Source organism: Phoxinus phoxinus, assembly GCF_949152265.1.
Source record: "Phoxinus phoxinus genome assembly, chromosome: 16".
Lineage (NCBI taxonomy): Eukaryota > Metazoa > Chordata > Actinopteri > Cypriniformes > Leuciscidae > Phoxinus > Phoxinus phoxinus.
Window position 1 is genome coordinate 14064784 of NC_136891.1, and position 18170 is coordinate 14082953.

At 37.7% G+C, this 18170-nt stretch overlaps 1 protein-coding gene across 7 annotated transcripts in view; it reads right to left on the minus strand.

Annotated features, from left to right (window-relative positions):
- Positions 1–833: 833 nt before the first annotated feature.
- The window catches only part of ppil4 (peptidylprolyl isomerase (cyclophilin)-like 4), a 41151-nt gene continuing 23814 nt past the window's right edge, over positions 834–18170 (minus strand). For 4 of the 7 annotated variants that reach the window (XM_079584136.1, XM_079584134.1, XM_079584137.1 and 1 more), the window contains exons 7-14: positions 14190–14286; positions 13062–13175; positions 12821–12945; positions 6305–6371; positions 5692–5803; positions 3461–3557; positions 2908–3025; positions 834–1385 (exon numbers count right to left, since the gene is read on the minus strand). In XM_079584136.1, coding sequence (XP_079440262.1) covers positions 1200–1385; positions 2908–3025; positions 3461–3557; positions 5692–5803; positions 6305–6371; positions 12821–12945; positions 13062–13175; positions 14190–14286 — 916 coding nt within the window. In that variant the 3' untranslated portion in view covers positions 834–1199. Of the gene's footprint in view, positions 1386–2745; positions 2815–2907; positions 3026–3460; positions 3558–5691; positions 5804–6304; positions 6372–12820; positions 12946–13061; positions 13176–14189; positions 14287–18170 lie in introns of all 7 variants that reach the window. The other 3 variants (XM_079584131.1, XM_079584132.1, XM_079584133.1) reach the window with 1 other exon arrangement.

Sequence of the window (18170 nt, forward strand, 5' to 3'; positions counted from 1 at the left end):
TTTATAACCAAAATACAATTAGAATTGAGTAGCCAATAAGTGTGGAGTATTTTTATTTGCAGTATTGTGGCACAATTGAAAATTTTCAATAGGGTATTGATTCCCTACCCTTCCCCAAACAGACTAAAAGTTAGAATGTTCATTGTGTTTTCTTGTCTTAGGTTTGAGAAATATGCAATGGATTAGATCAGCACCAACACTAGACAAGTGCCGCTCTGTGTAACTATAGGAATTATTGCCTCAAAATGTATGTCCATATGCAAGTTTGAGGGACTATTTAAAGTAAATGCACGCAGCTCTTTAGCTTGTGTCATGTGCCGGGCAGACGTTATGCAGGATTTGTAAAGTGGCAGCAGTTCATCACTGAAGTTCAGTTATAATTGCTGAAATATTTCTGTTGAAACATCCTAACCAACAAGACAGAAATTAGTCAATCTGTAATTACTTAATTGCATGACAGCCCAAGCAAACCACAAACTACTGACATCAACTTGCGCCTCTATTTAAAGGTGCAGTAAGCGATCTCTGAAAAACGCTGTTGAAAGTGGATCAGTTTCCATACACTAGTATTGCTTTTGAGTGTTCTGCTGGCGACTAACAACCAACTCTTTGCTTGTATATACTCGTGTACTGTGTTCATTTTTCGTTCTTTCTTGTCATTCGTTCGCTATCTTCGCTTTATTTTTCGAGAAGCTTTATTTAGCTTCTTATGCTATGATACAGACATTCACTCTTGCATTTTGGGGGTGGAGCAATCAAGAGAGGGGTTTGTTTGGGATGATTTTTTAAATATCAACAATGATTCCAACAAAGAAATGAGGCTTAATAATGGGTTTGATGAGAACTTTCCAAAGTGTATTTTAATATTTTTCCTTTAGACCTTTGGCTTTGACTGCTAAATACAGCAAAGTGCCAGAGTAAGGCTCCAAAACCAGAAATTATCAGAAGTTTTTGTTGAGAACGGAAAGCTTTCCGAGTGTTCATGCTAACACTCATACACTCAACTGTAAATCCAAACATTTGCATAAACAAACATTTTAGATTTTTAGAACTTTGACTTTACTTGCATTCCATGAATCAAAAAGTACAAACATATTGACTTTTTTCTTGACGTGAGAAATAAATCATAAAATGTGGTTAGTTTTCTCCTTCCTCCGCTGGGATCAGGAAGTTAACAGTAACAGTTCTGGTGGTCAGCTTTAATACTTGGATCTCTTAGGGCTGCGACTGCGGTCTCGTCTGTGGCGTTTGTGATCGCCGTCTCGCTCTCTGCCTCGGTCTCTCTGTTTCTCCTTCTCTCTTTCCTTGTCCTTAGGTCTCTCTCTGTCTCTTGAACGCGACCGCTGTCTGCCTTTATCTTTTTCTCTACGACTCTCATCGCGATCCTAGAAAACAGGAGAAAAAGAACAAATAATGAGGCATGGAAGAGAATACTGAGAAAAAAGTGACAAAGACAGATTTCATTTGGTACTGATTCGACAGCTAGTAAAAAAAAGGTCAATTCCCCCGAGATTAACGCACTGTGTCCAAATATGCCTAATTCCATATTATATAGTAGGCAGAAAAAAGTATGTTAGCCGAGTAGTGTGTCTGAATTCACAGCATTCATAAAACAGTAGGTGAAAAGTCCCCGGATGACCTGCTTTTCCCGGCGATTTTCTGAAGTGCGCATCCGATGGACCGGATTGTGAATGGAGGTGATGCGACACAACTGAAGTTGGTAGGTCACATGATAATAACAACATGGCAGATGTAGCATCTCTGATTTTCATTCTATTTTCATCATACTACACACATTTATAACATACAGATTACAGAACATACTTTAACGGACACAAAGTTTCACACCAAATGTGTGCAATACCAACAATACAGTACGCCATGTCAGACGGAGCCCATAAAAAGTCCATAAAAAAATATAGAGATGAACACTAACATTCCTTTCCTTAATTTAAGCAACAAATATACCAGTGGTTCACATGTTTGTTCTGATGGTGTGCAGCAGGGAAAATCTTATAATAAAAATCACACATAACGAACTTCATAATCATGTATAATTGCAATAGCAAATTAAAATAAGCTTCTCAAGTTTGATTTAGGAGAAAACACTGTATCTTTTGTTGTTGAGACAACGTGCTCAAATAACGTCTACAGTATGTTTCTTTGCATATTGCCAAATTGCATGACACGCACTCATTCTCTAAAGAGCCACTACAATAAATACAGCTTAAACAAGGCCACGAGTTCAGTGCAACAAATTACTGGCTGCCGACAGCAACAAGCCAAAAAAGAGCAATGATATATGACTTATATTTATAAATTATAAGGATTATGGGCCAGGCAAAGGAAACAAGACACCAATTAAGCACTGCAAATGAACAGTGCAATAATAAAGACATAATACATTTAAACAGTGTGAAAATATTATTTTAAATAGTGCAACTGTGCCTTTATTAAGATACTGCAGACCTCCATCAATTAGATTTGTATCAGCTGCTTCACACATGCAATTTTATTAACGTTTATATAGTACACATTTAAAAATGTTTAATTTGATATTATGGTTCCTATTGCGGTTTAATCTTATGTTGTGTGCTGCAGATACGAGCCTGTCTCCATCTCAAGGTTTTGAACTTCACAGTCATTTGTCTTGGCGTTGTTGATTTTGTGCCGGGCAGATGAAGTCAGGATGATCATCAAGGAAGACACAACAAAGATCATCCAATAAAATCTGCTCATGTTTACCATCACTTTATCTCCTGCCTCCTTCTCGTGTCCTGCCTCTGTCTGCTCTTGGGCTGATAGAAGGACTGACTTTGTTGTATGAAAAAGTAAAGATTATAGAGGCAGAGTCTGAAGAAAAAACAACTGAGAACCACTCAACTATTCAAAGCCACAGCATCGTACCTTGGATTTTTTGTCCTTGGTCCTTTCGTTGTCTGAGTGTCGTTTCCGATCTCGTTTCTCTCTGTCGTCCTTCCTTCTGTCATCCTCGTCTTCATCTAAGAGAAGCTCATAACGGGAGCTTTAGAAGACAGTTAAGGAGTACGTACTTGTGGGAAGATTTCCTATCTATTTTTCAACAACTTAAAACCAAGTGCATGTTATTCCAGTGAAAAGCTCATTGTAATGCATCTACAGCATGTTGAATGTTTAATTAAAAGAGCACAGTTTTAAGCTACTGCTATAAGAAAAGCAGGATAAGAGGTTAAAACCAAAAGATTCAAGTAATTTATAGTCATTGATGTTATTTTTGTCATTGATTTAACCATTACACATTAGAGTGTGATGTTCTGATGACTAAACCCGTGATGCAAGCGAACCATCTCTGCACTGCATCTACTACTGTAAACTTCTTTGGAGAGTTTGCTTAAAATCCAAAGAGCAAATCCCACAGAGTGAAATACAAAAAGCATACTAAAAGCATGATTTAAATGTACAGAGATTATTAGAAGGATACTCCTGCTTGTTTTTGACTTTGTCTTTCAAAGCCAGTTTGGATTTGTTGTCCAGGTCTTTCTCATAGGCCTTAAAGTCATCTTTGGTGTACTTCCCACCTAGAAATAAAACATACTGACAATAAATGTATGATATACTGTATATTACTTCAATTTAGTTGTATTAATTGTTTTGCATTTATTAACATGAGCATTTAATATTGCAGTTAAAAAAGCACCACAAAACAAAAAAAAGTGCATTTAAAAAAAAAAAAAATGTACGCACACAATTGAGGCGGATACATTTTTTTTATCCGATAAGGCGACATGCGCATAAACTATGATGGAAACACATTTACAGAATAAATCCCTCAATGCAACAAAAAAAACTCAAGTGACTTTGAGGATGTGATTCGATGACTGGACTAACTAGTGGACCAATCGCATCTCTGATGTTGGTTTTAGTGGCTCTGAAACGCCTGAGTCAAAGTCTGAGATCAGAATGATTTGGTTTAATTCCTCCCAGAAGAGTCTCACACGACTGTTTTCACAAACACCAGCATCCGAACGCAAGACAACATGACAGCGTATATTGGGTTGCCGCTCTGAGACGCAACTCATTTATGATGGAGGAAAAAAAAGGGCCAAAATTTCTTCCCCAATTGCAGCTTTATTCGCAATTTTTTTATGCCAGGGGTTTTCAAAGTCTAAGACAGTGGGCCTCCCTTTTGACACAACTTACCCAATGGCAATGTCTGACTCTTAACTCCTCACTTTTATCATTGTTTGTGTTAACATAAAAAGTGCTGAAAAGTGCAGTTAGGCCTCGTTTACACTGTCTTATCAGTGAAATGTGACCCAATTCCAATTTTTTGCTCATATGTCACGCAGATTGGATGTCTTCTATGACCGTGTAAACAGGAAAAAAATGCATGCATTCGGATATTTCGAGATTGGTTTCAGGCCAATGCGACTGACAAAAACAGACAGATCGGATTTTCTAAGGCGGTTAAATGACGAGAGCAACCCCGACGCGCATCTGGAAAGGGACGGATGGCCCGACGAAACATCGTAAGAGAGGAATGTGGACAAACGTTGACACATATCAACATATCAAAGGTTGGCTCTCTCGCACGGAGATCTCTCTCGCACGGAGATCTCTCTCGCACGGAGATCTCTCTCGCACGGAGATCTCTCTCGCACGGAGATCTCTCTCGCACGGAGATCTCTCTCGCACGGAGATCTCTCTCGCACGGAGATCTCTCTCGCACGGAGATCTCTCTCGCACGGAGATCTCTCTCGCACGGAGATCTCTCTCGCACGGAGATCTCTCTCGCACGGAGATCTCTCTCGCACGGAGATCTCTCTCGCACAGAGATCTCTCTCGCACAGAGATCTCTCTCGCACGGAGATCTCTCTCGCACGGAGATCTCTCTCGCACGGAGATCTCTCTCGCACAGAGATCTCTCTCGCACAGAGATCTCTCTCGCACGGAGATCTCTCTCGCACGGAGATCTCTCTCGCACAGAGATCTCTCTCGCACAGAGATCTCTCTCGCACAGAGATCTCTCTCGCACAGAGATCTCTCTCGCACAGAGATCTCTCTCGCACAGAGATCTCTCTCGCACAGAGATCTCTCTCGCACAGAGATCTCTCTCGCACAGAGATCTCTCTCGCACAGAGATCTCTCTCGCACACAATAACTGAAGCATATGCAGGCTGCAATGATGGCACTTTTCATCCTCCTCCACCTCAAAATCATGGTGGTATTTGGCGAACTTTGCATATCGCAGAGCTAGCATCAGGCATATTTCACGTTCGTCCATCTGTGCAAGAGAATTTAACCCTTTAAGCATGCACAATGTTTCAGATGGCAAGTGTGACATGAATCGGATACAATTGAAAGAACGTGTTCGTTAAGGTAACAAATCAGAATTGGGCATCAACTCCTGCAGTGTAAACGAGGACTCATTTTAAGAATAATAACAATTTAACATTTTACATTTATTAATTTAAACTAATTAATTATTAGGCTATAATTTTTACCACTCTGCTACACTGTTAAAAGCGCTATATAAATGAAGATGACTTGACCACTCGCCGCGCCTCCCCTGGTATGCTCTGGCGCCCCACGCTTTGAAAACCCGTTTTATGCGATATTCCAATTTTGCGCATCTTTAAATGGAAACATAGCTAAATATTATATTTCTATTACTTTACAGGGTATGCGTTTAATAAGCGGGGACAGACTTACCTTTGCCTTTCCATTTGATCTTAGACACAGACTGGCTGAAGTCCACATGAATGCGACGGTCATCTATCAGGACGTTGTCCATTTTGAAGTACGCTTTTTCACAGTCCTCCTCCTTATCAAATAATACACAAATGCATTGATTATTCCAAAATTACACACCATGTATATGCCCTGAATGGACATTTTGATGACATCCCTGAGAAACTCACTTAATTCATTTTAAAAAGCCATTCGACACACAATAAACCCTTTTAAGAGTGATTCAAGACTCAACTTCTTAAAAAGCAAAGATATGGCAGATATAGCCTACAGAACAGAGACCTTTTAAGGTTGCTTAAAAGTGTACAGTAGCTGTGGAGGACTATTCATTGATGTAGCAACCTCGAGTCAAAACAACCGCACAAATTATGAGATGTTTATATTGTATCTACAGTGGATGTGAGTGCGTGACAACACAACACAACACAATCAAAGAGAAGCCATTATAATCAGTGGTACTGCCTACACTGGACGAGAGAGAAACAGCAAAGTCATTTGGATCTTGACATGTTCAGTGTAGACATCGCGTACACATGATTTAATCTAACTTGATTTCATTGGAAACTTTACAAACCTTATCAAACTCGATGAATGCATAGCACAGAGATTCTCCTGTTTTCCAGTCTCTGATGATCTCACAACTGCAAATAAACATTAACATGTTAGATCAACGCCAGCAGATGACATACAGTACATGCATCTACACACACTATGATATACCCAACAGAAGAGACTAGAACTTTGATTTGTCCCTATGACTTTCACACACACTGATACCCCTGAACAGCATTACATTAAGATTCAGGCCCAGGCTATGGTCAGAACTGAATACTAGCATACTGTTAATTGCACACTGGACATCCGACTATAAAACAATTATGTGAACCAATACGCAAAGATAAGCACTTCAAACGGCAGTATGTTACATTAGTGGTTTTGTTATCACAATCGCGTGTTTAATTAGCATAGCATCCTGCTTCTTTTTTTACGCAGTATGTTATGTACAGGGTAGGCTAATGGTTCATAAAGTCATGGAAATGTATTGGTGAAGATAGTTAAGGCAAATAATCATGATAAATAATAAAAATCCATGTTCAAATTTATCATAGCATATATTAAGTAAGGAATAATTGACTCCAGGCCGTTGAATTATTCGGAAAATAATGCACACTGGAGGTGGTAATGTGGTCACGACGCAAAGCGGAGTGGCCGTTACACCTCGGGTGTGCATTATTTTTCTAATAATTCAACGGCCTGGAGTCAATTATTCCGCTTATACTAGTTACCACACCTCGAAATATTGTTCAATAATGTATTTCAAGACGTTTGTAAAGTTTTTGTCATGTAGGACTATCTAAACGCATCTAAACCCATGCTCCGTTGCTAATTCCAAAACGTCATTTTAGAGTTAGTAACAGAGGTTTGAGCCACTGATAGCAGACTAATGCTGGGGACACACTTAACCACTAGAAACATTCTCTGACTGTGAATGCAGTAGATTTTAAACACCGCTGTGAACACACACTGAACGCGCTGAAAACGCGTGCATGATCAGTCATAAGTATCAAATTACATTCATAACCGGCCTTACAGTAAGTGTGTCCCCGGCTTTATGCAGTTATGAGAGAGAGAGAAGCATGTGTGTCAATATTATTATTTATTTATTAATTTAATTCGTTTTAATTCGTTCATTCTTATTTTTTATTATTGACAGTAGACTAGCCTAATACATGAAACACAAAGCCCTTTTAACAAGTATAGGCATATCAATAATTATTTATTTGTTATATTATCTGCAATAATTACGAAAACCGGTGCAGCAGGACTATCAATTTATTTAAATATTCAGTTTAATTTTCTATTGATTATATATATAGGACTAGGCTATAAACTATTTATTAAAATTAAACTGCATGTTTCCATTAATTGTGAAGTTAGACATTGAAAATTTCAGATCAAGCGCATGGGGCTGCATGGTTTTTCTTGTTATGAATTGTATCATATTGTCCGTTATTACAGTTAACTACGCGAAGTGATATGGAACTGTAATGCGGTCAAGACCTGCTTGGAACTACTTTAGCCGTGCGGTTCCCTGAAAATAATTGCACACCGTAGAACGTTTGTCAACCAATCAGATTCAAGCATTCAACGGCCCTGTTGTATAAGTAAGGGATAATGTATAGCGAGGCGGTTGTTATAGCGAATACAACCCCGATAGGCTGATCAGGACCCCGACGCGAAGCGGAGCCTGAAGTGGTTGTATTCGCTATAACGACCGCCTCGCTCTACATTATCCCCCTTATTACATGGCTATCTACCAAATAAATCAATAATTTGACAAAATATTTGTTTAAAAAGGAGTTTATTGATTTAAAAACGATTGTATTGCTTCTGTTAAAGAACACCGTGTCCATGGCAACGCTCTGTTTTTCATGGCAGCGGTGTGTTATACTTAGCAGCAGTGTGTTATCAAGAAATAACAGAACGCATTCTACATTAGAATTTAATTAAATTAGAATCTAAAATTAATGCCTATTAATGTCATTTGTTTTTAATACAATTTTATTTAATTTTAGTACAATTGTGCCAGATGTTACTCTAAACAGAGAACAAAATGACACTTGACATTGATAATATTGGTTAAACAAATGACAATACTTAGCATTCAATTAAACATACTGGTAATTCTATTATACAAAAACTTTTTTTTCTTTTCTTTTTTTTCAATTTCCAGGCCTCTAAATTGCTATTTTAAATTTGTTCATGACTGTACGAACCCTGTATGTAGTCAAGTTGGCATATTTTTTTTTTTAAATCACGCCAGATATGATTATCCAGTTCATCTGTCACATTTGAAATGGAAGGTCACAAAGTACATTGCATTGTGGGATACATTATTCCACACAGTGTGCTTGGTTGCATAACGCACATCAGGGCATTCCATGCATACAGAAAATACCGTGTATGCTATACATACTGCCTGCTGCTAAAATAGTCCTACGATGAATGCATTGCAGGCTGAACCCTCAGCCCCCTCTCAATCAAAAGAACAATGATGTACATAACAGAGGTGTATAGTTCAGGGGTCAGAAAGTAAAAGTCTTGCCATATGTTTATTCCACCCATGAACTCAGCCAGCTGATTTCACTAATTAGTTCTCTCTCCTGCTTGAAAAACTGTGCTAATTAGCAAATCCAGGTGATTGGAACAAAATACTGAGGAGGACTTTTACTTTCTGAACCTGGACTTTACCCCTCTGGTACATAATAAAAAAAAATTTAATTATAATAATAGAAATACATACACACATGGCATGAGACTAAAATACATTTACTGTGTTTATTAAAGGACAAGTTCGGTATTTTACACTTAAAGCCCTGTTTTCAGATCGTTTCTGATGAAATAGAACCCATACATTCTTCCGTTGAGAGCTTGAATAATAGATACTGCAGCCCAGTTTCTGGCGGCGGAGTAATACCGTACCTCACAGCATATCCAATACAAGTCAATGGAGTTGGACAAAAACTACGATAAAACCTGTTGGGAAGCATCTTTTGCAGCGATTTTTGTGTGAGCATATCAGTGAACAACCCTGACCACTCGGTGAGTTTAAAGTTTTATGCGTTTTAGGAAGGATTGTTCCAGTGCACCTATGCAGCCATTGTGGAGGTGGGGGGGGTGCTACCACAGAAACCGAAAATTCTCGGGCCAGCAGCATGTGTCCAAATTTCAATCTTAACCGTTCTATTTCATCAGAAATTATCTGAAAACAGGGCTTTAAGTGTAAAATACCGAACTTGTCCTTTAACTTCAAATCTGTAAATAGCAAAGTTATGGAAACACGTTAGTGAAGGGTCCAATACTAGTTGCTTATTATAATGGATATTACTAGGATATTGCCTGTTTATTTGTACTTATAAAGCACATATTAAAGGGATAGTTAACCCAAAAAATAAAATTCTGTCATTAGACACCGTCTGAACCTCATTGGTTCTTGCTGAAGCTCAAATGTGCTGCGTAACACGAGGCGACTAAAATGGCTAGTCAAGTTTCTGATTTTACTCGCCTGTGATTGAGTTAGATGCAAAGAATAGCGCAGATATAATTTCAATGCTTTCTCTCATACACGCACACTCAATGCGAGAGAAAGAGGCGCTGTGTAGCATGCCGTGTAAAGAGAATTGACACACTAGATCTAAATGGTCTTCTTTCTTTGTTGTACCATGGATGCAAATGAATCCAAATAAAATTCCAGTCTCAGCAGAAAACGCTTCATAATTTTTTGTCTTCAAGCACAAAGAAAATTAAAGAGTCCAGTTCTGTTCAGACAGAGGATGGTGAATGCGCTGGAGAACCCCAGCCAAGCACGTCAAATATGGCGGAAGAGACTCAAAGAATCAAAAAGTGTCATGGAAAAGCGGAAGTTCGAGACTCAGTGGCTGTCGGACTTTGATTAGCTTTTGTATGAAGAGGAGGAAGATGCAATATGTCAGTACTTGTTATCAGGGTCTCGCAGTTTCAAACGTCAAAATCTTACAGCGCACTTGAACAGCAAAAGACATGCAGCTTGTCATGATAGTGTGATGGCTTTAAGCAAAGACACTGAGGAATCTGCAATTCTGCAAAGGGTTTCAAACTCAAAATAAAAAGAATGACAGCGCAGAGAGATGTGAGCTTTCTGTGAAAATTAATACAGCATATTATATCGCAAAGGAGGATTTGAGTTTAATTCAGATGAAGCCACTAATTCTGCTGCAGAAAAAAAATGGCCTGGACATTTCCCCAACGTATGATAATGATGTCCGTTGCGTTGAACTCATTTCAAACATTGTCACAGATTTACAGGACATGGAGACAAATAAAGTAAAAGAGTCCAACTACGTATCAGTCATGATTGATGGTGCAACAGATTCTTCTGTGACAGAAAATTAAGCTATCTATGTCAGGTATTAACATGATGGGTTACCAGTAAATCATTTTGCTTATGTCTCTGTCACAGAACTGCCACATGTAACTGACTGCATTCAATCCTCAAAGTTGAAATTTGGATTAGATGACTGAGGGCAAAGGCTAGTTGGATTTTGTGTTGATGGTGCAAATGTGAACATGGGCTACACAGCTGATGTTGTTGTAAAACTGAGAGTGGACAATCCGAAACTGATAGACATTAACTGTATGGCTCAGGCTGGAGCTGGCACTACCATATTTTTCCGGACTATAAGTCACACTTTTTTTCATAGTTTTGCTGGTCCTGTGACTTATAGTCAGGTGCGACTTATATATCAAAATTAATTCATACTGACTGAGATGAACCAAGAGAAAACATTACCGTCTACAGCCGTGAGAGGACGCTCTAGTTAGCGTAGTTGTTCAAGCGACACAGAGGAAGAACTCAATGGATTCAGTGTTGTGGAATGAGATCGCGGGAGCTTGGTGAACTTGCTTGTTGGACTCGCTGGCTAATGTTCATTTATTTTGTGAAATAAATTTCTAAATATATGTGACTTATAGTCCAGTGCGACTTATATGTTTTTTTTCCTCTTCATGACGCATTTTTTGACTGATGCGACTTATACCGGTAGCGAGTTACAGTCCGGAAAATACAGTACGGCCATTCACATGGAGAATTTGGCCCAAACCAGTCACAATGTTGACATTGCTATTAGAGGGGAAAAGGTTTTCAAAACCCATTTGTTGCATTTAGTCATTTCCTGGCTGATGTGCTGCAGGAGATAGCAACATTAACCCAGACTATACAGAAAGCAGACCTCATCCTACCAAGTGCTGTTGCTGCAGTTGATAGATGTTTTACCAGTCTTGACTACATGAAAACCAACCCTCTCCCAGATGGTAAGCTGGAAATTTTCATCAAACAGTGTCTGGAAAAGCAAACTGGTGCTAAAGACAACTTTTCATGGCATTGACTTGAGAGGGGAAAAGAGACAGTCTTATGGACAATCTGGGACAACAGATGGAGCATGTTCAGCCTGTGAGAAACACCTTCATGGTAAATTTCTGCATAACACAAGAATGAACCTCATTGGTTCTTACTGAAGCTCAAACGTGCTGCGTAACACGAGACTGAACCTCATTGGTTCTTGCTGAAGCTCAAACGTGCTGCGTAACACGAGAATGAACCTCATTGGTTCTTGCTGAAGCTCAAACATGCTGCGTAACACGAGACTGAACCCCATTGGTTCTTGCTGAAGCTCAAACGTGATGCGTAACACGAGAATGAACATCATTGGTTCTTGCTGAAGATCAAACGTGATACGTAACACAAGAATGAACCTCATTGGTTCTTGCTGAAGCTCAAACGTGCTGCGTAACACGAGAATGAACAACTCATTGGTTCTTGCATGAGCTTCCGTTTACCACAACTGCTATGTGTAAGTTGATGAATGTTTATATGTGAATAAAAGCCTAAATTCAATCATCATATGAAGCGATCGTTTCTCTTCAGAAAATTTTGACTAAACCTCTCAATTCATATGGATTAGTTTTATCATCTCTTAATTAACTTTTTGAAGCATCAAAGTGGTAGCTGTCAAAGGAGCGACAGAAAGCTCTCACATTCCATCAAAAAGATCTTCATTTGTGTTTCAAAGATGAACAAAAGTCTTAAAGAATTTTCATTTTTGGATTAACTATACCTTTAATGTCTTATTCTGCATGACCATATTCTACATCCCTTAATCCTACCCTATACCTAAACTTAACTACCTTACTAACTATTAATAAGCAGTAATTAGGAGTTTATTGAGTTAAAAGTCGTAGTTAATAGTGAGTATTGAACCCTATTTTAAAGTGTGGCCAAACGTATATTTATAATATTTATATTATATAAAGAAATTAGTTTAATTTTAATGACAGATCACTCGTATGTAAAACAAGAAAAGCACCACTAGCTAAGACCTCAGTTTAGTGCTTTAAGAGCACAAAGGTAAAAGTCCTTACAACCCTTGCAGAGGTTCAAACATTTAATCTTTCGGTTCCCAGCCCTAAACTTCACTCACAATGTTTAACCACAACGACGAGTGTCAGACTATCATTGGAACTAACACAGCAGTAAAATATTCTATTATCTCACCATTTGATGGAGCCGAAACGTGAGAAGATGATCTCTAGATCTTCATCTGTGGTCACAGGATTCAGTTTACACACAAACAGCACGTTCTCTGGAGGTTTGACTTCTGCATCTGGCAGATCACCCACCTTTCAACAAGAAGCAAACATTCACATGTTCACATAGTTAACAGCATCTTCATGTGAGGTGATCAGTTAAAGATGTCTAGAGGGAGTCATGTTCATGTGGCAGTGATGAACTTTACCATCTCTAGTAAAATGGCTTGCGTCTTTGCTTCCTTGTCTTTTATCAGTTCATCCAGCTGCTCAGCATCTCCGTTATCATCGTTTATGGCCTCATCTGCTCCAATCCGACCACTCTACAACATGTACAAGCATGGATTATTCAATCTAAAATCAATAACAAAGCACTTTTAAAAAACACTGCAATAATAATAATTAATATTTTTATATTAGCATTAAACCACTACATTTAAAGGGTTTAGAAGTGAACATCTAACCTGAAGTTTAATAATCAAACTAATATTTTTAATGTTTTAAAATTACATAATTAAATAATCAGTTAATGTGTTTCCTAGGAACTGAACCCATTGCTTATTGTATAATACTTAAAGTGTCTTTATTATGCTATTTTATGGGCTCCTCATTTTGTTTTGGAGTCTCCACAACATGTTTACATGCATTCAAGGTCAAAAAACACTTTAAATTTCATCATAATCATCATAATTTCATCATGTACACTGACTGCAGTCACATTTTTTTCTCCCAGTGTCTGAAACAGAAAGGAGGGGTTTAGAGAGAGAACGGAGAGCCTCCTCCGCTCTGATTGGTCAGATGTTGTTGTTCGCGGGCAGCCAATGAAGACCATAGGCTGGCATTATGCAAATTAAAACTGACTTTGCTTTAAATTACTGACTTGTTTCATGCACTACAGAATCAGCTCAATAACTCTATTTATCTGCATTTTCATCTTTTAAACTTTTGGGAAGATAAAAAAAACTTCAAGCTATTTTGAAACACATGATCATGTGTGGCTCATACCCAAACTAAAAAAGCATAACTTTCTTTCCAAACTGTATTCATTATTCATGGGAGGAGGTAGACCAACAACTAACCTATGATGACCAAAAATATTTAGAAATGTAAAAAACATGAAAAAAAACTAAACCTGGAATATGTTACAGTCATGTCACGCACTGTAGAAATCAAGCAAAGCTGAATCAAATCAAAACCTTGTGATTGAAATTTAACTGAATTGGGAAATCATTGTTTACTTATAGCTGACTCTGTAAGCTAATTTTTACAAACTAAGTTGTCATAAATCTGCCACCTCGCAGTATTGTAATATGGTGAGTTTGAATGAAGACACTCACATCCAGCTGCTCTTTAGTTGGTTCAGGTGATCGGTCTGGAACCGGGAGGCCCGCGGGATCATCAAACGGGTCATCCAGAATCACTGTGTGATTAATCCTGCAACCACAATACAGCCCAAAACTTAGCAGGCACAAACACTGATGTTTAGTCTGCAGCCCTTATGTCCCTTATGAATCTGAACCACACAAACCTCAAAACTACGAGGCAATCTAAAGTGTGGGAATTTTGGTACTGACTGAAACATGTGAAACAAACTCTTATAATTGACCAGCTTCTTCATCAAGACTCCAGCTCTGCTCACAGTACTGAGAGCTGAAATAACAGCTGGTATAACATTGGGACTTCTCATTGTTGGCATCACTCCAGTTGTCTACAGTATGTTTGTGCCTTCCAGATACGGTCAAAGGGATTTTTAGTTAGTCCTAGTGAGTCATTGAATCATTTAACTGATTTGTTCAAAAACACTTATTCATTCTGGAACGCCACTACTGTGTGTTGTTTGGAGACATCATGCAACATTTAATTCTGCTGTGGATTTGTTTGGAGCAAAAATAGAGTAAATGGCAACATTGTGTTTATAATGAAAACCTTCCCTGATATTAGCATATCGTCTATTGAACTGCTTTATAAAAGCAACATCACATTTCACACTCATGCTGTAGGTTGAAACAGCACAGCCAAGACTAACCTGTGAATCATGTTTAATACTCGGGAGTCGGAACAAAGCATTCTTGTTCATGTGATATTGCTTAAATATAAATAGATTTTTAATACATGAAGAAAAACACAAAGACGCAAACAAATAGCTGAATCACGGTTTTGAATCTTTCACTGAAAGACTGTTTGAACGATTCACAGAAACAAATTGAACATATCAACTCAAACACCATTTCATTAACTAAAGCTTAAATCTCTTTATTATTTAAAATCACATTTGTGATTTTATTCTTACCAAGAACAACCTTCTTAGGCAGGAAGAGACCAGCTAGCCGGCATGAAAAGCGATCAAGCAGCATTTGTTTGGTTTTTGTGTAATTTAGCGGTGAAAATAAATTATACCAAAAAAAATAGAACAAATTAATTTGAATTATTTCACAGATATTTCTCAGTTCACCTTGTGGATAACTAGTTTACTTGCTACTAAGTGCCTCGGACTAAATTTAGTATCTTACAAAGATCTGAAGCCACTAACCTGGCAGGAAAACATCAACTACATTTACATATACACTAGGGATGTCAATTTTCACAAATTCCCATGATTGATCATCGTTTAAATTAACGATCAATTAATCGTTAGCCTTAATACTGCGATATGCGTCTGCTGCAGTGCATGGCCAACAGCGTGACAGGGTCGCCAAATCCTGCTCAAAACGCGATGTTCCTCACCAAATGAATGAGAATGGTTTTTAATCTAAATAAAGGGCTAGTATGAATAATATAAAATGTTTCGATGTGATTGATCATTTAATTAAATTCATTATTTAATAATCAAATATAATTACTACTAATACAACGTCTCACCAGCGCCGCCTCAGATGTGTGCAGAATGTGTGACTGTGGCAGTGCTCTCCCTGAACACCGCACTGAAGACGGCAACTAAACCCAATGCATTCACAACGATTTAATACAATAGTGTTCTCATGTTATGAAATATGTCAGTTTGCTAGCGCGTTATTTAACTCAAAGAAATGCATCCTATATAAGATTAATCAGATATATTCAAAATTAACATAATATTACAAATTATTTCTGCACAAAATGACATGAATGCACAATTAAGTAAACTTGAACTACGTGCCATTCATTCAGAATGACTCATGTAACTTGTGGACGCGCTCTTCCTGGAGCAATGCAACACGGCAACTAAACTCAAATAATGCACAATGTTTTATTACAATATTGTTATCTTTATAATGTTATGTAATATGACAGTCCTCCTCCCAATAGTCATTATTAGTCGTGCAGTGCCGTTTGAGCTGCGTGCGCTGAAGCTGATCACGCGCACTACAGCATTAATTCAAGGGATGCATCCAATATAAGATAAATCAGATATAGATAGGATAGCATACACAAAATAAACACAATATTAAAGCTGCAAGCAGCGATTGCGGGCCCAAGCCGGTGGCACCGCCACCCTGGTGCCTTTAGTTCCAACAGCCCTCCATCGCTGCTTGCAGCTTTAATTATATATATATATATATATATATATATATTTTTTAATATTTAATATATTTAAATTCTTTTTTCCCTCTATTTTTAACATATATATTATTATATATATATAATAATAATATATATATTATTAACATTTTTGGATGCTAAACTATTCTTTATTATAGGCTTTGTACTTTGTACACTCACGTTCCAATATAGAAAAATTATCCTCTTCAAATGCGCTTGGAAACATCACAGTGGAGCGGTGCTTACTATGAACGGCACAAACTGTACAACTGACTATTTAAACAGAGCAGTGTAATTTTTATATGTAAGGTTGACTATTTTATTATTATATTTTATTAAGGCTATAATGAACATGCTGCGATGTCAAGATTGCAATGCTGGAATGCTGTGTGTGTGTGTGTGTGTGTGTGTGTGTGTGTGTGTGTGTGTGTGTGTGTGTGTGTGTGTGTGTGTGTGTGTGTGTGTCTCGATCGAACAATGGAGACATAAAAACATACTCCGTCATTTTGTTCATACAGAACATTATTCAAAATGCAAAGTGTTTCCTTATATTTGTGTACACTCGCAATGAAACACAACATTGTGCTTTTGTTAAACTATAAACTCTTGTCAAACTGTAACCTACAACTGTCACCCAACCAAAATCACACACACACACACACATCCCCCTCCCCTCCCCTCCCCTCCCCACACAGACAGACACACACACACACACAGAATGGCAGAGAGACAGAGAGAGAGAAAATACACATTCAAACCACAATATCTGACTTTCTGTTGGTCAGAGCTAATGACTGTACTGTACAACTGACTATTTAAACAGAGCAGTGTAATTTTTATATGTTAGGTTGACTATTTTATTAAGGCTATAATGAACATACTGCGATGTCAAGATTGCAATGCGCGCGCGTGTGTGTGTGTCAGGGTACCCCCAGGATCCTCAAACTTAAATTCAAGGCTTTTTAAGACCTTTTTAATACCATTTCAAATGAAATTCAATGCCAACTTCGTACCCATTCCAACATATGAGGGGAAAATGTAAAATCTGTATACATTCTAAACCCTTAAAATTTTACAATTTTAAATACTTATTTAAAATAATTATGTACATGTAGGCTACTTGAATTAAATAAAACATTAAATAAAACATTTTATTTAAATGATCAATCATATTTAATACATACGCAACAGCGTTGTAGTGCGCACGTGTGTGTAGGCCAGTGTTCATTTTGGCAGCCATTTTTGATTCAGTAAGTCTTCATCTTCAGACGAAAATGCTTATGAATGCAAACTTTTAGTCATTACTTTTAGTCAAACTGCAGTTACTTTAGGTAGCTATTTTATATGTAGTCTTTAGACAGAAAATGTCATAATTATTATCTCTAGGCCATTCAATTAAGCTTATGATAAATCATTGACATTGCACTCTTTAGCAGTAGCGACTTGTGCAATTCTACATCCCTTTTCATAAGTTCCGTGGTTCACCAATTTTTTAGAGTGCCGTACCCCCTGGTACCCCCTCTCTTCCACTTAGACTGCAGTCACACCTTTTCCATTAAGGGACAATATTCGCCCCCTTTAATAAAATGTTCCATTTAATTTTTAACCTTTATAATACCTTTTAAAAATGAATAATACTTTAAATAAAACAATGTTCAATAAATATGCAATGTTAAAAGACGTTTAATATGAATAAAAATATTATATTAAAATAGCCAGTAGGTGGCGGTAACTCACTGTCTTTATGAGTGAGTCATCGAGTCTCGTTTCATTGAGTCATTGATTCATTGAATCTCACG